General features: G+C 46.3%; 1 protein-coding gene across 4 annotated transcripts in view; it reads right to left on the bottom strand.

The window, feature by feature from the left end:
* Positions 1 to 22,939, bottom strand: part of Abcc4 (ATP binding cassette subfamily C member 4 (PEL blood group)) — a 205,409-nt gene that overhangs the window by 87,388 nt on the left and 95,082 nt on the right. For all 4 annotated transcript variants that reach the window (XM_050150376.1, XM_050150377.1, XM_050150378.1 and 1 more), the window contains exons 18-19: positions 22,432 to 22,526; positions 20,504 to 20,650 (exon numbers count right to left, since the gene is read on the bottom strand). In XM_050150376.1, the coding sequence (XP_050006333.1) occupies positions 20,504 to 20,650; positions 22,432 to 22,526 (242 nt within the window). The remainder of the gene's footprint in view (positions 1 to 20,503; positions 20,651 to 22,431; positions 22,527 to 22,939) is intronic.

Below are 22,939 nucleotides of genomic sequence, written 5' to 3'. Positions count from 1 at the left end.
CGACCCCCTCACTCAGTAGAGGGAAAAGACTTCCGTGTGAAGGGGTCTTTCTGGCGAAGTCCTGCCAGGACCGCCAGTTTCCATCCAGAACATTCCACAAAACATGACGTGGACGGTGGGAGCAGAGACATAAATATATGTTCTCTTAATATAAATCATTCTAGGGACTGTCCCAGGCCGATGTGCAGCAAAGAGTTCACAAGACACAGGTCTTTGATCTTTGTGGCTTTACCATGTATGTTTTTAAAATTTCTGGAATGCACCCAGGGAGGCAAACTGCTTGACAAAGACACTATAAATATCCGAATAAATAAATACATGCAAACATCTGGAACCCTGATTAAGCACCAAAGTTTTATTACTTGTGAAGGAGGAGGAGTGGCGGGGGGGGGGGGCGCACCAAAGAACATTTTTATTTAAGAAAAATGCCCCGTGCTTTCCGTACGATAAAGTCCTCGTGATAGAAGAAAGCCTGTAGGGAGGCAGTCCTGGGGAAGGCCGGGAACCGGGAACCAGGGCTCTGCAGCTGCTTCCCACAAAGAAGCCACTGGAACTCTGTAAGACTTCATGCAGATTCGCTTTTAAACAACTAAAGGTAGAAAAATATCTATGAAGAATTAACCATTGTTTATAACAAAAATAAACACAGGCGATATATTAATTTCTAGCAGTTTCAAGCTAATTATTCATGTGTCTAGATCTCACTTCTCCTGGTAGGAAAACATCTGGGGGGCTGAAGAGCTGGTTGTGAGGTACTCCGCACACAGAGAGGAGGGGGTTGTCCTCAGTGTTATCTGTCCCATTAAATTAGACAAGTCGGGAGGCACAGACAATGTGGTTAAATGTGAACTAGTTTTCCACACTGTTACAAAATTGTGACCTGTGGCGATGCCTTCCTGGTCAGGATAAATAAATAAAACCGCAGACGAGGCCCTTCTAGTTCATTAAGGATTCCCCCGTAAAATAAAGATCAGACAAGTAGAGAACAGTCCAGTCAGTAGGCAGAAGGATGTCCTATTTCCCCAGAGACAGAGCAACAGAGTGGCCACTGCCCTGCCTGACTCCCCCGCCCCCATCAGGATGTGCTATCCCTACCCCCCTTTCAACCACTCAATACCAGCTCAACAACATCCTTCCCCTATTCCAGACTCATCCTCAGGCCGACCACCGGCTCACACCTCAGCTTTACCACGGACCCTTCCTCACGCAATGGCCTTGCTTCTCAAATCTGCTAAAGCCCCTAGTATACTCTCCTGGAGTCTTGGCCCTCCACAAGTGTTCTGGTCCTTAGGCCATACGGTCTTGTTTTCCCCACTAGGCGTCAAGGTGAGTGAGAACAAAGAATACAAAGTCTCTGAAGATTTCTGGGCCTAGCTTGAGACACGGTGCCTGACTGGGTTCAACACTAGACTCCAAAAGTATCTTCACACATGGATGAAGAGTAAGGGGATGCGCACAGAAATCAGCCCTGTGCAGGATTTACCCATTTAGAGAAGAGACGCTGTGGGGTGTCACTGCGAGAACGGAGGCCATCGTTGTGTCTGGCTGGAGAAGGGATGAAGAGGTCACCAAATCTGGATGTCAATAAAGGTGGGAAAACAAACAAATCCACCAGTGGTCAAGTTCAAAACAAGAGGAGTGTTCCAACTTGTTCCCGTGGCAGCTGCAACCCAGAAACTTGGCCCTGATACAAAAGCATGGGGGGAAGCCATGTGGGGGGCAGTGAAAAGAAATACCCCCCCCCCCGCACTTCCACAGCCCCATGCCCAATGGGGCTGCGAGTGCTCAGAAAAGACACACACATTTATATGGTTCTGGTTTGCCTCCACCTCAAGGAGCGCAGGATAAAATGCAACAAATGGAAGAATTCGTCTTGCTCTTCCTTCTGCGTTCCTTCGATGCAGCTTCGAGATATTTAACCATCCAGTGTCACATCCCACTGCTCCATCTCACTCACAACACCCCCTTGGTACGGCACCCTAAATCAGTAGGTGTTCTCCAAGTAAACAAAACCAAACCAAACCTAGAGCTGAATATTTATGAGCTTATCACATCTACACCATAAGTGCCGCCACCATTGCTGTGATGTCCCTCGGCATGAAGCCAGCAACTACACAAAGGGAAACTCGCTGATCCTATGCTGACCTCCCCAGCTCCTGCTCTCGCTCCAATCTGTTCTGCAGTCCACATCTAAGGGGATCCTTGACTAATCCCATGCCCTAGTCCCTCTCTTTGAACCACTTTCTTCCTTAGCCTTGCTTCTTTGGGGAATCTCTCATCACTGAGGTCAGACATAGAAAACGTATCCCTGGACCCTACTCCTATGTGAACCCAACCATTCCGGGCACCTGGTACACTGAGAGGGCTCTCTGCTCACACAACTGTGATGAGAGAAGGACTCCAAGTGACTCAGCTTCCTCCAGGGCTTGGGAGGAAAGTGCTTGCAGCGCACTTATGAAGACCTGAGGCGGAACCCAGGGCTCCTGTAAATGAGCTCCGTGTGGGGGCATGCCTGTCATCCCAGAAGTAGGATCCCTGTGTTTTGCTGGTCACGAAACTGTCTCAGAAACGAAGGTACAAACAACTGAGAAGCCAGTCAATGCTGACCTCCATATACTCATGCACACGTGTGCATACGCACCTTCCCAACCACCCTTCAGTCACACAAAGTGCCCCCTTGCACAAACAAACACAATGACTTCCCAAGTATTTCATTAATTCAGGTTACCGGAGACTGTTCCTGAGCGTTAGCCCTAAGGACCAACGCATTCATTGTGACTAGCTAAAAGTCACCCATACCATAATCGCCCTTGGAACATGCTCTCCCCACAGAATCTGTGAGCTAAGGAGAGAGCAGAAATCCCTATGTGACGAGAAAAGGGTTTGACTGTGAAGCTGTTTGGATGAAAAAAATAAAAAATTTTTTTGGTTAAATCAGAAATTCTCCACATGCAGAATGTGGGCATGTGCCTGCTGTTACTGGTAAAACCCCGCTGACACGTCTGCAAGAATATTCTCGGCCTCATATTTGTACATTTCCATGGCTAATTTTTTTCATACTCGTCCTTACCCCTTTCCCTCCAAATCCGTATTCCGCCCGACATTTCCCATCACTCACAGGTTATGTCTGCTATTGTAACCCACAGGAACAAATATTCTTCCCCTAAGAGCCATACCGCACGAGCTTTGCATGCCTATTAGGGGGAAGTCAGGCTGCTGCAGGACATCAAAGTCCTTTGAGACCGTGACCTTAGCTGTGTTCTCTACTGGCATTCAAAACTTGGTTGCATTAAGTAATACCAGTGTAGGCTCCGAATGAAATAAAATCGTGACAGGATCCAATCTCTCGGGCCGTCACGGACTCCGTTCCCTCAGATGAAAGTCCTGTGGCTCACCTCTGAAAGGCTCCCTTAAAACTGAATGGGCCTAACTTGTCACAATTGAAAACTCTTAATGTTTTCATCAGGAAGGGGTAAGAGAGTTTTAATTCGCCGAGACATGACAACCAGGAGGCAAAGGTGGCAAGCCAGGTAGCTCAGGCTGTACAGGCTGACACAGCCAATGCCATGAGGCAAGGCTAGCCACGTAGCTCGGTCCGCAGAGCGGAGTACGGGTGGTGTGTGTGCTATCGGCACCACTAAACCAAGTGAGGTGGCATGTGATTGTCACGCCAGCACTGGGGGGGCGGAAACAAGAATCGGGAATCCAAGGCCATCCTGGGCTAGAGAGTTTGATGCCCACAAACAAAACACGTCCTCAGAAACGGAATCAAGACTGTAACGAGAAGAGCAGTCTAGCATCGTGTCTCCCCCGTCAGAGCAGAACACATAATTCTGTATTTCTTGGCCTCTTCAGGGCAATGCAGTTTCCAGCTGAGCCCCACCTTTCTACGGCCTTCATTCAGATGCATGACCACTTCTATATTTGCTTTTGGTTGTGATAAAGCTTTCTGACCAAAGCAGCTTGAGGAGGAAAGGATTTATTTCACCTTAAACTTCCAGGTCACAATCCCTCACTGAGGGAAGTCGGGCCAGAAACTCCAGGCAAGAACCAGGGAGGAGTGTAGTGGGAGCTGCGGGCTGCGTTCCTGCCACCCGCTCCTGGCTTGCTGATCCCTCATTGCTCCCTGCTAGCTTCTGTATACAGCCTAGATCCATTGGTTTAGGGAGGGCGCCACCCACAGTGGGCTGGGCCCTCCTCCATTTAACATCCATGAAGGCAGCTTCTCACAGACCATAGGCCAATGTGATTGAGGTAAGACTTCAGCATCAAGACCTCAAGAAAACCAGAAATAGGGTCACTACCACAGCATCAAGACCTCAAGGAAACCGGAAATAGGGTCACCACCACACCATCAAGATGTCAAGGAAACTGGAAATGGGTTTTCTAAAAGCACAAAAGCTAATAATATAATTAAGCCATTTAGCTAAGGTTACTAAATAAGAAAATATAAAATAGCTATAATTAGGTGTGTACCCCAATATTTTATACTGTTTATGAAAAGCTCTGGGGACAAAAAAAAAAAAGATCAAATTATCTTATTATGAAGATGGGCTTTCCGAGGATTAGGGCTTCTCAGACATTGCTGTCCGGTAACTGTCCAAACATGGTAACCTTTCCAGAGCGCAGAGCAGTGAGAACACAGCACTGGTCCTCATCTGTTAGCAACCCATGGTCTGAAAACACGAAATGGAACATTCCAGAAGCAAATAATCCAAAATGTTTAAATGCCTTTAATTATAGCTATATATTACTCTTCTATTTCATTATTAGCTATTGTTGCTTATCTCTCTAGACACACAACTCATGAATTAAACTTTATTGTAAATATAAAAAGGGGGCGGTCAATGAAATGAATAATGAGATAATCTGTTCTTTTTGAGTAACAGACGAAGAGTGGTGCACGGAACGCTGCCCGAAAGCCTAAACAAAGAGTCGGAATCTGTGGATTCTCTCTGGACCTGCACACCTTCAGCTCTAAGCTCCATCACCACGAGCACCAGTGCTGGCCAAGTCTGTCGTCGGAATATCCGCACACATACGGTTTACCCTGAATTCCCCCCCCCCATGTCCAGAGAAGAGATGGAGTTCCTCCAATGAATAAGAGCGTTGGACCTCAGTCTTCCAATGAGGACCTTCTGAGCTCTTCGTTCTGGCCACTTCTATGGCTAAGCTCTCTGACAATCTCATTCTCTCATTCAAACATCTATGCTCACTGGCAAGTGGCTCAGGAGGGGAAGGCGCTTGTCACAAACCTGCCAACCTGAGTTCAGTCCCCAGTGCCCACACGGTGAAATGGGAAAACCAACTGCTGACCGCTGTCTCTGACCTCGGCCTCCCCTGCCTCATACAATCAAACTAAACACAAGTGTAATAATAATAATAACCCGGGAAAATTAATCCTACTAAACATTGTACTGCGTTCCTAACAGCGATTTAAAGAGCTCTAGATGAACATGTGACTGCTTAATTTATCTTTACAGGAATAGTCAAAGATGTTTTAGAATAATTAATACTACCACTTTTAATAAAATTTTGGAATTCTTTCCTTTTTCTTCCCCCAGATATCTCTCTCCCCGCCCACACACACACTCAGAGAGAGAGAGAGAGAGAGAGAGAGAGAGAGAGAGAGAGAGAGAGAGAGAAGTTGTTTAATATACTGGAGAATGACCCCAGGAAAATGGAGCGGCATAGGACAGAAGTTGTCATCTGTCACTCAGGAGCTAAGGAGCAGTAGCCCACCCTCCAGGATGGACATACCTTTTTCTTTCTTCCACTGTTTCAGGAATAATTCACTTTCAAATGTAAATCCTTGTGAACATTGATTAAAAACAAGAAAGCAAAACTAAGTGTCGACTAAACAGAATAAAGAAAGCAAGAACTAAAGAAGCTAAAATATTTCTTCCTCACACGCTCAACTCAAGCTAGAGGTCAGCAAACACATGGCGTTCTGACACACATCCTGTGGGACTCCTACTGGGCATGTGGGGGGCATCCGGTCATACAGGCTTTACGAAATGTTAATATAGTTCTTCTTACCACGATGCCCATGAGGAAAAATACTGCGCTAAGTATCAATCAATCTTTACCCAAAGAGCTGGAATGCTAGTTTGACCAGGATGGTCCACACTTCTTAGTGACACGCCTTCAGAGCTTAAACACAGTAGGTGTGGGAGGAGCCAGGGGTGGGAGGGGTCGGGAGTGGGAAGGGCCAGGAGTGAGCGCCCACCAGTCAAGCATAATGACCCGAGTTCAGATTCTCAGCACTCACGTGAAAGCCGAGCACTTGGGCATCAGTGGGCGCGTGGGGGAAACGAAAACAAAGATAGGAGGACCTCTGGGGCTTACTGACCAGACTAGGCAGCCAATGCCGTCAAGTTGGTCAGCTCCAGGTTTGTGTCTCAAAAAATAAGATGGGGAGACCCTTAGACCACACACATCACACCAAGAGGTCCATACACGGCACAAGCACATGCCCCACACAAATGAATAAAAAAAAAAAAAAACAAAGAACACACTAGCCGGGTAACTTATGCCAAACCCCAGCACACGGGCCCAAAAGGTTAGTAAACATTCAGTTAATAATCTCACTCTAACCAAAAATTCATGGGATTCCTGTTCTTTGAGCTTTTATTTCAAGCTCTGCATCTTAAACAAACAGGGACAGTACCAACAGTGGTGGGCCAGAGACCAGAGGGCCCTGCAGACCCACAGGGCAGACACTGCAGACCCAGGGCAGACACTGCAGACCCACAGGGCAGACACTGCAGACCCAGGGCAGACACTGCAGACCCAGGGCAGACACTGCAGACCCAGGGAAGACACTGCAGACCCACAGGGCAGACACTGCAGACCCAGGGCAGACACTGCAGACCCAGGGCAGACACTGCAGACCCAGGGAAGACACTGCAGACCCACAGGGCAGACACTGCAGACCCAGGGCAGACACTGCAGACCCAGGGCAGACACTGCAGACCCAGGGAAGACACTGCAGACCCACAGGGCAGACACTGCAGACCCAGGGCAGACACTGCAGACCCAGGGCAGACACTGCAGACCCAGGGAAGACACTGCAGACCCACAGGGCAGACACTGCAGACCCAGGGCAGACACTGCAGACCCAGGGCAGACACTGCAGACCCAGGGAAGACACTGCAGACCCACAGGGCAGACACTGCAGACCCAGGGCAGACACTGCAGACCCAGGGCAGACACTGCAGACCCAGGGAAGACACTGCAGACCCACAGGGCAGACACTGCAGACCCAGGGCAGACACTGCAGACCCAGGGCAGACACTGCAGACCCAGGGAAGACACTGCAGACCCACAGGGCAGACACTGCAGACCCAGGGCAGACACTGCAGACCCAGGGCAGACACTGCAGACCCAGGGAAGACACTGCAGACCCAGGGCAGACTCTCCAGAGCGAGTGTTTTCTTGTGTGTGCTGTCACTTTGTTAAGACTGCAGGTGAAGCCAGGTAAACGAAAGTGACAAAACTGCACAAGTTTAAATCGCCAGAACAAACTAATGTTGCTGCTACCAAGTGACAGGACACAGGGAAGGAGTCCAAATCTTCCCCACTCCTGGCTGATCCACGGTCTGATAAGACGCTGTTTTTAAAGCCAACAGACACTTCCAGTCATACGACTGATCGCCGGGACATCACAGCGGTAGGGAAGAAATGCTGTAAAACCCTCGGGTGTCTTTTCACAGACTGCTGCTTTGAGGGTTTCTAAGCTTCTTCTTTAAGTTAAGAAACTTTCATCCCATTATTTCTAACAAATCCTGCAGTGTGACAGGGTCACGGAATGTCAGCGCAGGACGGGGGATGGGGGATGGCGGGAACTATGCCACGGCTGATGCCGACCCCCCTAGTCAGGGACCAGCGAGGGGCTCCCCACCTGCGCACACCCTCCAGTCACTGAGTGTGAAACATCCTTCTCTGGGCCTCTCCACCCAGTCACCTATCTTGAGATTTCTCAAGGCTATTAGAGCCAGCCAATAATTTATGGCATTTAAATTGTTGGTTTCTTAATGCTAATGGGGCAGTCAATGTAGTAGAAAGTTTTATTTGCCCTGTTTGATTTATTACACCCTTCAGTGTTCTACAAGATAACCCATGGCTTCGAAGAACCAACCAGAAATCTCATTTTCTTCGTGGGCTGCAGTAGCTGTATTTGGCGCAAGAGGAAGTTTTGAAGTATCAAAATGTCCATCTGACAGACATGTAGAAGGATTGCCCAGAATTAACTGGAGTGAACAAACCACAGAACGTCTCTAAAAACATCCCATGAATAAAATTTGAAGCCTCAACAATCTAAAACTGCCTCAGGCCAACTTTAAATTTTACTGGTGGAATTTATCATTTTTCACGCTCTTTGCAAAAGGTGAATACATGCAAGTTCTACATTTTGACCCATAATAGTGTTTTAAAAAAAAATTAAGTTTCTCCTACTCCAAGGAAGTATATCCATCCCCTTCTTTGGAATTATTCCAGAGTGACATTGAAATAGAACTTAATTTATAGAATTTCCAACCGTGCTTCTCCTTAATTACGAATGGACTTCTGTACAGAGCTCCAATCGTTTCACTTTCAAACAAAAAGTAAAGCAGATGTTTGGGGCTTACATGCAAAATTGAGCTCGCATTGTAAAACCAAATTAAATTTAAAATGAACTCTGGAATGAAGCTAAGCCCCATTGAAAACAAAAACAAAAACAAAACAGGCAAGGAAACAAAAATGCACAATACTGGTTTTGTCTGAGGCTTGTTAGTCCTGGGTGATGTATCTGCTTCTCCATAAAGCCAAGGAAACGCGGGTGCCACACACCCGTTATTTACCAAAGCTACTGTAACGGTGTGAGTGAGAACTGTCTCCCACAAGCACACACACCTGCACACACGGTCCCCAGGGGCCTTGGGAGGTACAGCCTTCCTGGAGGAAGTACGCCACTGGGGGTGGGCTCCGAGAATTTCCGTCACAAGCTACCTCCAGTCCTCTTTCTGTTTCATGCTTGCATTTGAGGATGTGAGCTGCCAGCTCCCTGCTTCTGCTACCTTGCCCGCCCTGCTGCCGGCTGCCATGCTCCGACCCACTCCATGACGGACGCTCAGACCTCTGGACCCATAAGGTGAAGCAAACTCACTCCTCCCACAGCTGCTGGTGTTTATGATGTATTACCGCATGACAGAAAAGTAACTAAGCTATAGAGCATATTTCTTTAAGATACGTAAATAGGAAAGCAAAATCCTGAAAAGTATCGTGTCGTTTAAACAGTTAAAAAAATAGAAAAAGAAAAATTCAATTAATCGATGTTAATTACCTACGTACCAGGCACTGTCTTACACACACACGTACACACACACACACGGTTGGTTCTATCATGTCCAGGCTCCATATAATGTTGGAAGCAGTTAGGCAAGGCCACACAGCCTAGCACAGCTGAGGACTGTAATCTGCAGAAAGGGAGGCAGACTCCAAAGCCAGGCTCTCTATCACAGTCTACCATGGTTCAAACCCGCCATAGAGCAATAAAGGACCTGCTGGATGACCTCTACTTGTCCAGCTACTTCTCAACTTCCTGTCTTAGACCCTTTAAGGAAAGACAATGATAGTGAGCACACTGCACCGTGGAGAGGGAGACTGCACAGGCTCACTGAAGCATGAGTCTGCTGAGGACAGCTGCTTCAACCCAAGGACCCTCACCGACAGCCAGGCTTCTCTCAAATCGGATGCCAAAGCAAAAGCCACCATGAGAATTAAGGGGAGAAAAGATGAAAGTCCACCCAAAATGACGAGGGGCTCCCGCTTCCGCAACACAGAAGCGTCTCTGACCTCATCTCGGTGTTCAGTATTTTAGTAGAGAAAACCCTAGAACGAGACATCACTCCAAGTTTAGTCAATTAAACAGCTTTAAACGCCGATGGAAGGAAGATGGCTGGCAGACAGGCATCGAGGGAGCTGAAGCTTTGCACACAGGGGCTGAAAACTCTCAAACATGGGAGAGGCCCGAGTGTACTAGCCTGGACTGAGGACTGGGTGGCTCTTGAAGAAACAATTTTCCTGACTTTGCGATAAACAGCTGGTGTCTGCACTACAACAGATGCTCCTCCGAGCCTCTCGGGCCAGCTATGGAACACCCACTTGTTGAAATAGGAGTGGCGGGGCTGCGTCCCCAGCACCCCAGCCGCCTGCTAGCTCATGCCCGAAATAACAACACACAAACTGTATTAATTTAAAGACTGCTTGGCCCATTTCTATCTAGCCTCTTCTAGGCTAATTCTCGCACCTGGACTAGCCCATTTCTAATAATGTTTGTAAGCACCCCAAGGTGCGCTTACCGGGAAGATTCTAGCCTACGTCCATCCTGGGTCGGAGTTGCCTGGGAGAGCAGAGCCTGGCGTCTCTGTTCCAGAGAGCAGAGCTGTCGGGTCTACCCGGGAGAGCTGAGCATGGCATCTCTGCTCCAGAGAGCAGAGCTATCAGGTCTCTCCGGGAGCAGAGCAGAGTCTGACCTCACTTCCTCTTCCTCCCAGAATTCTATTCTGTTTACTCCTCCCACCTATGCTTTAACCTATCAGGGCCAGCCAAGCAGTTTCTTTATTGCTCAATGACCTTCCTCCATCACCCACTGATTTATCCTTAAAGCCAAGGGAGCAAGACTTTCCAGTACCCCAATATTCACCACACGAATCTATTGCTTTTCCTCCCACTAACAGGGCCGCGTCAAGACCAGCTCTGAAAAGTGGGTGCCTGTGAGAACTCTGTCTGTGGTATACCACGAGAGTGGCTCGTATTAACCGTATTTGATTTTCATTTTTATGATAAGGGAAAGGAAATTAGAGAGAAGATGTCTGTCAGCACGAGACACAGTTTTAAGATGTCAGTGTAGGGACTGGAGAGAAGGCTTAGCAGGTAAGAGCACTGGTTGTTCTTCCAGAGGGCTCAGGTTCAATTCCCAGCACCCACATGGGTGCTCACCACTGCCTGTAGCCTTAATTAGAAAGGATCCAGCAGCCTTACATAGAGATACATGCGGACAAAACACCAATTCAGTGTGCATGAAATTAAAAAAAATTAATTAAAAAATATGTCAATATGATCTTGTTCTCCAAAAAGAAAGAATAAATTTACAGTCCATATACCAATCTTCCAAAAATTAATTTCATGATTCTAGCCCATCTTGACTCTAACAAAAGAACGTTTTTCTTTTATTTAAAAATGTTATATGTATGAGTGGGTGCATTGTCAGCCTGTGTGTAAGCGCACCACAGGTGTGCGTGCGTGCGTGCGGGACCTGCAGAGCTCTGAGTACCCTGGGTCTGGTGTGACAGATGGCTTGAGTCACCCTGTGGGTGCTGGGAACCAAGCCCAAGGCCTTCCTCTGTAGTTGCTACCAGTGCTCCAACTGCAGACCCTTTGCTCCGCTCCCTTCTTTTTATTTTTAATGACGGCATGCAAGAAAGTGATGTCTCCTTGTTCTTCTACTCCTGAGCGCTTAAGAGTAATGAGAGAAAAAAAAAAATTAAACCACGGCTCTGTCTGTGCCGCAAAGCACAGACATCCAGGTGTGCGGAATTAAGACTTGTGAGAACGTATACGTCAGAATGAATCACCTGACGCTGAGGCGTCTCTGCAAACCTCGGAGCCTGACAAAAGGCACTGGTGTGCTACTGTTCTCTGGCCCTCAAATCTCCAGATTAGATTATAGGCTTCGCTGACTGCGAAAAGAGCCCAGCCACGGAATCCAAAAACTCCAAACTTCCTCTGGGTTCAGAGAGAAATCCTGAACTAAGCCTCTCCCGGAGTCAGGGACGGGGGCTGCAGCCCCAGCAGGGCAGGGCTGCTGGCCTCTAGGATGTTTCGACAGCAAGTTGCACAGCACATCACTTTCCAGCAAAGGCAGACCTGCAGGCAGGCTTTCCCTAGAATGATGGGAGCGATTGCATGGGAAATGATGTTTGGCTAAAGGTTTCCAAATACCCAGAACGAGTCTACAGCAGACTTTCCAGGTGTTCAGGAGGTTGGAACATCTGCCCATGTGACACAAACTATTAAAATGCAGATGTAAAAAAAAGAAAGGGAAGGCGAAGACTCCCAGAATGGAAAACCTGATTTGGCGATAGCTTTCTAAACAATCACACATCTTAATAAACTTCCACCCAACATGCACGTTGAAGCTGAGTCTTTCTTCCAGATATTAGTAGGGCTTCTACTTAAAGAGGAGGATGTTTCCCCCTCAAAGATTAATCCTGGTTTCCAGGAATGAGAACACTCAATGGAATACAAGTGATTGCAAGATACCATTACCAACAGAGAAAATATTGCTTATTTTCTACCGAGATGTCTAGAAAGCAACCCTGGAGGTCCCTGCCCATTTCCTAGGTTGAGCCGTAGCACTGTGACTTCCCTGATGGGTCAGGATGTGTCTGGATGACAGTGGAGACTTGGGTCTGCTGTAACTCAGCAAGTGTGGCCTTAAATACAGAATCGTGTACTTAAGTCTCCCAAAGGCCCCCATCCTTTGGGGTTTCGGTATGAAGACAATTTACCCTGAAGTATTTCTCCTGAAGGAGAAGAGCTTTTGCAAACTTTATGAAATCAAAGCCAGTCGTTGGTGGCACTGATGGTGAAGATGTACAGTATCAGGCCATGTCCAGGAGCAAGTGAGGTGTCTGTGTGTCCATCTACAACTCCTAAGTTTCCAGTCTGTAACACTTCTCCTATACAGAATCAGAGACTGTGGTCATTTAAGCATGGAAGTTCCTGTGAAGACAGGGTCTATGACAGACACCTAGAGACTGCCCGATAAATGTCTGTGGAGAAGAGAAGCTCCTTTTTTCACTCTGGGAGGCCAAGGACGAGGGAACTGAAGCGAGGGGCTTAGCAGTCACAAGGCCAAGTTTCCGCCACACGGGGACAGGTCAACTCCATCCTTCTCAGCTTCCCTTTGCTGCAGTTCTAACACGTCTGCCGATGTCTTAAAATGGAGGCATCGTCACCTGTTTCTCGGGGCACCCAGCTTATCAAACACGTCTATGAAAGTAGCAAAATTCCAAGCTATGGGAAGGCCGAAGTCCTCTTCAATGTACACTGAAGTCTCAAAGACATGTATTAGGTGTTTGACGGTTTCCTTGCCTCAGTTGGTAAACCACGAGAGAACCTAGAACCATAGGCCGGGTTCATGAATCATAGAGAACCAATTCTGGTTTTTCTGTCTAGCCCCTCCCACCCTGTAGACTAGGCCCACTATTGTCAGCTGCTCTTTAGAAAGCAGAACCGGGTTCCATATATCTGCCAACTATAAGACAAAGGGGTGTAATTTTTTTCTAATTATCACTGCGCTCCATTGTTTTCTCTGGGCGTACCTTGGGGAGATGCAAATGCCCCGACGAAGCCTGCCCTTGTTCCCTGAAACCAGCATGCGTTAACTCATCAACTACAGAGTCCCCAATCTTGAGTCTGGGAAATGTGGTAATAAAATAACAAGTAAGTCTGAAAGATGGCAGGGAGCACAAAGCCAAGCCAAGACATGGGTGGTGCATACATAGTTAACTACAAAAAAAAAAAAAAAAAAAAAAAAAAAAAAAAAAAAAAGAGCAGCAAGAACAGCCAGCCCCCAAACATAACTCCAACTTAGGAAGTCCTGGCTGACTTCCACTTAATACACAAACTTATGCTTCATCTCAACTAGACTCTCCACAACATCAGTACTTATTCATGAGGAAGCTGGCACAGAATTTCGACTCCGTTTTCTCTTGAAATAATGCACAAGGCAGGGGCCGAGGTTGAAGATTCTTTGATGAACTTGTTTGAAGCGTTTCTTACTACAGAACTAGCACTGGGGGGAAATCTTTCGGGAGATAGCATTGAAGGATTTTGAATCATGCAACCATCTACGCATCCTAGATGGCAATGGCCAAGGATGGCGCGGGTACCTCGCTCTAAGTGAGCTGGATTTAAGCAGCACGGATTCTGACCCACTGAATGCCTCACAGGGAGGGCATTAACGTCACAGCCATAGAACTTCTCCACCTTCAGAGAAGACAGACTCACAAGGACAGATACTAGATACAATTCACCATAAAGGGCAACTATCATCTTGACAAGTATGAGGGTAAGCTGGATAGAAGCAGACAAAAAAAATAAAATAAAATAAGCCAATACTTTATGTGAGATAAACTATGACTCAATGATGCAAATACTTAGATTTTTTTTCCTAAGTTTGTTCATTGATAAATGAAGAGTGACATTTATAATAAAGAAACAAGAATGAAATATAAATATGCATGTAACATTTAATACGTGCCTTAATGGAAAATAATTAGATGTAATTAGGAAAATGTCCTCCTTTTAATCTTCTGAAACACAACATGATCATCATTTTGAAGAAGCTAACAGCTTCTCAATCTCATCATTTAAACATTCTATTGGACAACCATGAGCACAGTGTTGTCTCTCTCCTCTATGTGTGTGTGCGTGTGTGTGTGTGTGTGTGTGTGTGCGCACGCGCATGTTACTAGACTGCAAGTATTTCCATGTACAATTTATTATGGAGGAGAGAATTAATAAAGAGCAATCTGAACACTCTAACAGATTTAAAATGTGCATTAAAACAGCACAGTATTTACTGGGTGTAGAAAAGTCCCATAATAATCTCTCTTGGAGAGATTACTGGTGAAATAACAAGAGCAATCAAACATATGTAACTATGTAACTATTTAAACTCATAACAAAGGCCTTTATTATGCTATTAGCAGTAAATGGGCAACTCCCATAAAATATCACTTAATATCACCCCTGATAAGAGTTTAAGTACACATAACCATTGTTGTGTGAAAAAACATTATTTTTAATACGTGACAACTTGACAGGATTTAATTGCCACACCTACTTCAAACCATTTAGCTATTTCATTCAGACTAGAAAAAAATAATATTTATGTGGCTATTGAAGATCACCATAACTGATGCCATCTTTTGTGTCGATCCTTTTGTGCTCCCTCACGTTTGTTATTATTAACAAGGAAAAAATGAAAGGGGTAACGTGTGTTTTTGTTTTGCAACAAAGCTTTTCTGACGATGACTAACTTCTTCCTTTGAGCAGAAAAAGCCTCTCCAACTAATGCACATATAAATATATTCTTTACAATGTGCATAAAGCAAGGAGGGAGGGGAGCCCTCGGGCCTTATGCCAGAATTAAAACCCATCTAGGCAGGACGAGTACACGGGAGCTGTCAGGACGGCTGCTATTCTTACTCTTGGTTCCTTCCAGCTCCTCTGCACTCAAGGAAGAGAAATCACCATCTCTTTTGGCCACAACAGCTCTCACTTGAAAGGAAACACGGCGAGGGATTTGGCACGAATGGGCATCTCCCCAATTTCCAGCTGAATATTTATGTTGGTGACGAATGATGACATCGGTGAGCTATTCTAACACGAAGCCTTGCCTTGTAAACCGTCTCAATGATGCTGGTGTCAAAACAACACCTACCATAAATCAGAGGTTTTAAGACCAGTATTTCTTGTTTAAACATGCTACCCGCTCAGCACAGGCGCTTGTGTGAACAGGCATAGATTAATGTGTGCTAAGCAGAGCCATTTTACCTCCAAACTTATAGAGCTATAATTTAACAGGCCTATTATTGTCAAGGTAATTTTGACAGTGCTGTATTATACTTGTGAAAATATGCATTTAGCACTAACTCCAGTGGTCACTGGAACTGAATAAACAGACAGGTATCCTGCAATTACATTTCTTCTCTATTGAGGACCTTCTTCTTTTGCTTTTCTGGTAAAGGCAAGGCGTGTTGACAATTGCTTTTATAAATGCTCGGGCAGGGCAACCTTTCTGATGGTGCAAAACGCACGCTGTGTAGCTCTCCACTCTCTCTTCACCTCTGCTTGCGTTGTTCGGCAATTTACCCTGGATTCCGAGGACTCCCTCCCTGGACAGGAGAAGGAGAACAACCGTGCAAACCGCGGGCAGCCCTCCTCCAGCCCCTGACAGGCATAGCCTGAATTAGAACAGTTGGTATTTGTGAAGTCATCGACAAGCCCAATTTCTCACTCATTCAAGCTGTGAATCTTAATCACTGTGCAATCTCTAGATGTTTTATTAGGATGGATAAGAAAGTGCCAATCTTAAAATCTATGTCTATTGGTGATGTTCTCAGTGGTCGCTTCCACCAAAAGTGTGTGTTATTTAATATATATTTTAAATCAATAGAAGTCAGTGTGCTTCTTTTCCCCCTTTCCCAGTATTTTATTTTTCATATGCTTAATTTTAAAATGGTGACATTAAAAATCGATACTCCTTTTTACATTGTGGAATGCACACACCGTCACACACATTACACTGCAGAAAAAATCTGACATGTGACTGAACACACTGGCCATTACCCAAGACTAACACTGTCCCTCCCAGGGAAGAGAAGCAAACATGTCAACCTGCACCGGTTGCTCCACTTCTCCAGGCAAACTGACAAATTAAAGCTAAAAAAATATTTCTATGGAATCTGAAGTTAATGCAGTCAGTCACTTGCAATGTGAACAAACTGGACAACAGAAGACGGGGCCACTAGCCTGCCACTCTTCTGGTCTCTACAAGCAGAAGGAGAAGCCAGGTGCCTAAATGTCTTTGTAGATTCAGAGGATGTGGAAATTAAACTCAAGACATAGCGATCATCTTTCTCCCTGAAGGAAAGCTGCAGTCAGTCAAAACCAACCCTTTAGGAATAATATACATCCGGCCTAGGGACAGTCCCTGCCTACTCCAGAGTCTAGTCCAGGATGGGGACAATCCATACCTACTCCAGAGTCTAGTCCAGGATGGGGACAGTCCCTGCCTACTCCAGAGTCTAGTCCAGGATGGGGACAGTCCCTGCTTACTCCAGAGTCTAGTCCAGGATGGGGACAATCCATGCCTACTCCAGAGTCTAGTCCAGAATGGGGACAATCCATGCCTACTCCAGAGTCTAGTCCAGGATGGGGACAATCCATGCCTACTCCAGAGTCTAGTCCAGAATGGGGACAATCCCTCTCTATTCCAGAATCTAGTCCAGACAGGGGACAGTCTCTGCGTACTCCAGAGTCTAGTCCAGACAGGGGGACAGTCCCTGTCTACTCCAGAGTCTAGTTCAGAAAGTGCTGAGTGGGGATAAAATGTCCACTCTGAAATATCCTCAACCTGCAGGGAAAGATTTATATAAAGCAGCTCGATGTTTCAGGCATGGAAACAGAGTGGGGGCAGAGAGCCTTCGAGTTTAATGAGATATAAAGACACAGACTAGAAAAAGAGAATTCTCCAAGGAAGCTTTAACAGCAAAGGCGGGTTTTGCCCTGCAAACCCTCTGGAGCTCGGTCCCTGCAATTCTGCAGCTCATGCTGCCCTCTTGTGCCCAATGTCCAGAGTCACCAGGCTCCCTGCAAGGAGAATTCCCATGGCTTCGTTTGTTAACGCTCTCGACCCGGAATTTGTGTGACCCTGATTATTAAGATCTTCTTGAACAAAAGTGCTAAGATAGGAGAGAAATTTTGATGAGGGAGAAGGAGACGGAAAGCAAATTGGAAAGTGACTATAAACACCATTCAGCTCGCCTTCCAATTCAGATGAGAGAAAGAGGGGGAGCGCAGCCGAGATCTGAGGTTCTGTCACAGACACACAAGCCATCACCAAACCCCCTGAAGGAGAAGAGGGCAGAAAACAAAGAGGGTTGAGAAGACTGAGGGAAACTAAAGAGGAAGAAGGGAAGTTGGCTCTCGGCCATCTAAGGTCATAGATTCTGTCTTGCTTCAAAATTGATCCTAATTATGAGCTTAAGATTTATCAGATTATGAGTAAACACTCAGGGGCCATTTTATATAATCTCATCGTGACTAACTTCGCATACTCATACATGGATTCTACAGAGAGAATAACTTCACATCTTAGGCACTCAGGTGTGAGCTTGGCCATCAGCCATGCGGGATGGTGAAGTTAGTCTTGACCATAGTTTCATGGAGAAGAAACCTATCCCTTCAGGTCTGGCCCACTCTCTCCTTCCAATGCCAGTCTGACACTTGGGATGAAGGCTCTGAGGCCAGTGTTGCGGACTCCATGGATGGCCTGGGTCTCTGGACAAGTACAGAGGTTACCCAGAAATCAGCACCAGAGAGAGGCCAAGAGCTAACACTCCCGGGAGAGCAAGGCAAACCCATGACAGAAGGAACAAGATACTTTTGACCTCCAGAATATCCTCTCTGGGATTCTGACACAAGGGGCAGCCAGAGCCAGAGAAGGGATGGAAGGTTCAGCTCTCAGGGACAAGCTAGATTTGAGACACAGCAGACAGTGGTGACGGGATTCTGCAGGCTCCACCTGAAGTTTCTGTACCAATGGACTCCCGTGTCTAACTTATTGGATACTATATGCTGGCAAAAATCCATAGCCATTGTAGAATGTGCAAAATATTGTTCAAATGAGAACTGACATCTTAAAAAGTATTTTGATTTTCTTTTTAAGCTCTCCACTAAAGAGGTAAATAACTCGTATTAACATTTGGGGCAAGCAAGGTCCATCTTGTGGGGTTTGTTTGGGCTCTGTTTCCACTGAAGGAAGAAAGTCCTGCTAATAGACACAGCAGGGAGAAGCAAGATGAACGCCTCTGACGTAATGTAAGATTAGTTACCCAAGATTTAGACTGGGCCCTAAGCCCCTCAATAAATAATAGCAGGGCCAGGAAAAGCCTATGGGTCTCAACCATGAACATGAAGAGCCTGGTGAGCAGGAGCGGGAGGACAGATGGACAGCAGAGCACAGCTTGCTAGGCGTTCCATGTCTGTGCAGCTCTCTAGCTAACTAGCGGAGCAGCCGCGATGCTCACAGCACCAAACCCTACGGCTACCTCTGAGCGCAGCTCCGGCCAGACTACATGTGGCATCTGGGGTTCATTACTCTTTGGGCTCCACCTCGTGCCCAGTCTAGATAGCATTTGTGGGATTAGTGCACACGCAGTACCTTCCAGTCTGGTCTTACGTAATCCTCACGACAATCATATAAAGCAGAAAGGGTCAGAATACCAATTCTGACCCCACAGGTAAGAAAACTGATCCCCAGGGCCACCGTCCCTGCCCCTCACAGTCTCTCTCTGGGAACTGATGGTAGATAGCTGGGCACCATTCAAGCTCTGAATACCACTCACCCGCTTAAATCTCAGTTTCTGTAAGATGGGTAAGAATATTGTCCCATTTCACACATGAGCATCGTCCCAGCTGTAACCGGTGGTTCTCAGTATCAAGGCGGCCACTAGCGCCATGGCCCACGCTTTTAACCAAGGCATCTAACTCTGGAAATTATTGTCTGATACTATCCAAACGCTTTGCTCTGGGTCCAGCAGCTAGTTACCGCCCAGTGCGTCCTCTATGCTCCTTCCAGGCCACGCAACTCCACAACGGGTCCCGTTAATTATGGCCTGCATAAACAGAGCTGCCCCAGGCCTCACCACTGACCCCCAGATGACCAGGGTCTGTGGTGACAGCTAACACTTCCTAGCAATTCGGCCGGAGGAGGCACCTGCAGACGCAGAGTGGATCAGAGGACCTTTGTGCGGGGCCTCCATCCATTCATGGGAAGGCACTGAGAATGGGGATCTCTTTAGCACGAAGGCCGTCATACAACCAGAGCCGAGAGTTAAGAGAGTCACTGGTGATGGCAAAACAACAAACGACAAAGGAGGAAAGCAGGCTTTCTGTTGTTGGCTTTGTTGGTTTTAAAAACAGAATCAAATTGGGATGCAATGGTCACTCCAGAATCCCAGCACACGTAAGGAAGAAGCAACAGAGCTATCACCAGTTCAGGGTTAGCCTGGTCTACATAGTGACTCCCAATCTAGCCAGGGCTACAGTAGCAAGACACTATCTCACAATACTAAATAAATAATATATCTATATTATATTATATAATAATAAGTGAGATAAAATACAGAGTTAAAAACTTTTACTGGGAGTGATCACATTTAGATATATCTTCAATATCAGTCAGGTCAACCTCAGAGTCACGTCATCATACTTCAAGAAATGAACGATGCTCCCAAGAAAAGAAGCAAGTACACAGCCCGCGTCTCCTGCTCAGAGAGGGCTCCTCCTAACGAGACCCTTCCTGAAGGTGGTACAGGCCAACGTTGTGTGGACACAGTAGGTGTCTTAGCCACTCTGCAAATACATCCTACCTGCCTGCAAGGTAAGCAGCGAGCCCCGTGAGCCACGTGACAGTGGGGTTCACAACTCATTCTGCAAACTGAACGTCGATGTGTGGTTGCACACCTAGACACAACTAAGTTGTGTAGATAACTCTACCCAACTGATACGAAGATTTCCTATTGTGGGAGAGAAATATCGGGGAGACAAGGAATAAACATGCAGGGTTTTTCTCTCAACCTCGCTCCCTTTTCAAAGACCGAAACATCCTCAGATCTTCAATGCATCAACAAGACATTTACTGGGGAACTTGCATCTGACTCACCTATTGGGTTCCTATCGAAGAACAAGACCGGAGCTTTCAGGATGGACTCAAACATCCTGTTGTGCAAAGTCTGGGAAGCCTTTACAAGAACATAGAAGACCAATAGTGATCTCGCGATGCCAAAAAGGACCGTAATGGCAGTTAAACCTGAAATAAAGAGAAGTCAGAGAAAACGGGGTCTTTACATTGCTCCACTAATGTAGGTTGGATAGGCTATTCGGATATCACTTATTAATTACATAAACATCTAGGTTCTACCTAAGTATAAAGTATTTATAAGATACGCTGACAAAAATTTAAATTTTTTTTCTCAATAAATGGAAAATACGTATGTGGGGTGGATAAAGTATAGACATCAGGGTTTCATAAATACATTGCATGCTCTCATAAAAACTCAGGAGAAGGTTAATCACTGGAAAGCTGTCCTTTCTGTCTCCATATCCAGCGATTATTTATAAGACCCATAACCTAACACTGTAGGGTTTCGATAATACCAACTTGTAATACTAATGGGGAAGAAATTCACCTTTTCCCTGTAGTGAATGCCCACGCAGCTTTAAGGAATTTGAAAATACCACATTAAGTGGCATATGGAAAAACTTAAATGGTTGAATCGTGAGAAAATATAAATCAATGTTAAGATAGTTACATAAGCACCTAATCACCATGTGTCCCATATAAATGTCACACATTTTAAATGAGCACCATATAAACTCTATGTTTCATAAAGGCACATTCGGATAGCCGCTCAGCACAGAGATCGCTGGGGTGGGCTGTGTGCTGCTGGGGACGGAAGATCTTTACACATGAGGCGAGCATCCTTCCACCGAACCTCAGCCCTACCCTCTGTTCTCCCGGTATCTATTAGCTTTCGCTCACACTGCTGCCCAGTATGGACGAACTGATAAGGTAAAGAGTTTGCCGTGTAACAACGCCGTGTTTTTATCTGACCTCTGAAAGCTGATGAGTTCTGAAACTCTACACACGGGCATCATCCTTAGCCTTCCAGCCTACTTGAATAGATAATGGACCTATTTCCCGTTAGGTCCTGCATAGTCCAGGGTTTGGGATGGTAACCAGTCAATGGATTAAGTCAGTACCGAATCCCGGGGAGTGGGGCTCTATCAGAGATAATGCATCCCATCTGAGGAGAGCTGGGATGAGAGCTTCCTGTGGGAATGCCTGAAATTCCAGATGAGGATTTTTTATGAAGTGTGTAATCTACACATATTCCGGGGCAGCCTTGTGAAGACAGAGTGTGGTGAGGAGAGGACTCTGGCCAACCACATGTTAAATTAATCACACAGCTGGAGACAGGATACCATTGCTGATCTCACTGTAGGAAAGTGAAGGAGCCCTCATTCCTAGACACTGGGCTGCTCTCTGCTTAGCCTCCCCCTTCGGTAATTGGTGAGGCCCCAGAGATGAGCGGTGTGCTGACGGGAACTCTGCACACCTGCGAGGGGATAATGCTTTTATTTGGGGGCCTTGCTGTCAGAGGATTCCATCCAGGTTCAATAAAGGCCCGGGCTTACTTATGCAGACAGAACTGGAGCAATCCACAGCACAGGGTGCGGGTCCGTTTCTAATCCCCTGCCCATCCGTATAATGATAGAAGAGTTAGCTAGGGCAACCTATTAGAATAGACAATAGCCACAGAGTTCCAGTGGGTGCTCTTCTGAACGCTCAATCCTAGTTTAACTTTCAAAATCCAGTATAGAGCAAATTAAGAGTCTTCATTCAACCTCTTCTGGTAGATTTCAAAAAAAAAATAATAATTATTCTAATTAATTCACAGAGTAAATGCGACTGAGCCTCCTAATCTGTTAAGACGCTGCTGAATTACTCCTAGGAGCTCTGCTAGCTCACACAGGCTCACTGTAAGCACCTCGGGCTCCCAGATAATAGACCCAATGGCTAAACTTTACCTGCGTAAATTCCTAAGTACCAGTTAAGATCTAGGGTCTCGGTTACACTTCCATTCCCGTTCTCGGTGTTATTCAGCGCACTCTGCTGGTTTGCCCTACGGACAGAATGTGGAAGGAAAAGGCGATTAGGTAAACATACAACAAAAGGAATCTCAGTTAGAGAGAAAAGTCTTGTGCGAGAAAATGAGTCTCAGTTCACACAGTCCTGTGAACCTGCCTTTTAAACTTCAGTTTGAATTGGGCTAGAGAGATGGGTCCATAATTCAGAGCACTTGCTGCTCTTCCAGAAGGCCTGGGTTTGAGTCCCAGCACCCACATGGTGGCTCACAGTTGTTTGTAATTCTGGTTCCAGGATCTGATGCCCTCTACTGGCCTCTCCGGCCACAAGCCACAAACATGGCACACAGATACATATGCAAGCAAAACACTCATCTACATAAACTAAAATAAAGGTGCCGCCTCTAATACCAGCACCCGAGAGGCAGAGGCAGGCGGATCTCTGTGAGTC

This window comes from Alexandromys fortis, unplaced genomic scaffold (assembly GCF_014885135.2).
Source record: "Alexandromys fortis isolate MF-2015 unplaced genomic scaffold, M_Fortis_MF-2015_v1.1 scaffold_66, whole genome shotgun sequence".
Classification (NCBI taxonomy): Eukaryota; Metazoa; Chordata; class Mammalia; order Rodentia; family Cricetidae; genus Alexandromys; species Alexandromys fortis.
This window is presented reverse-complemented; position numbering and strand designations above follow the sequence as displayed.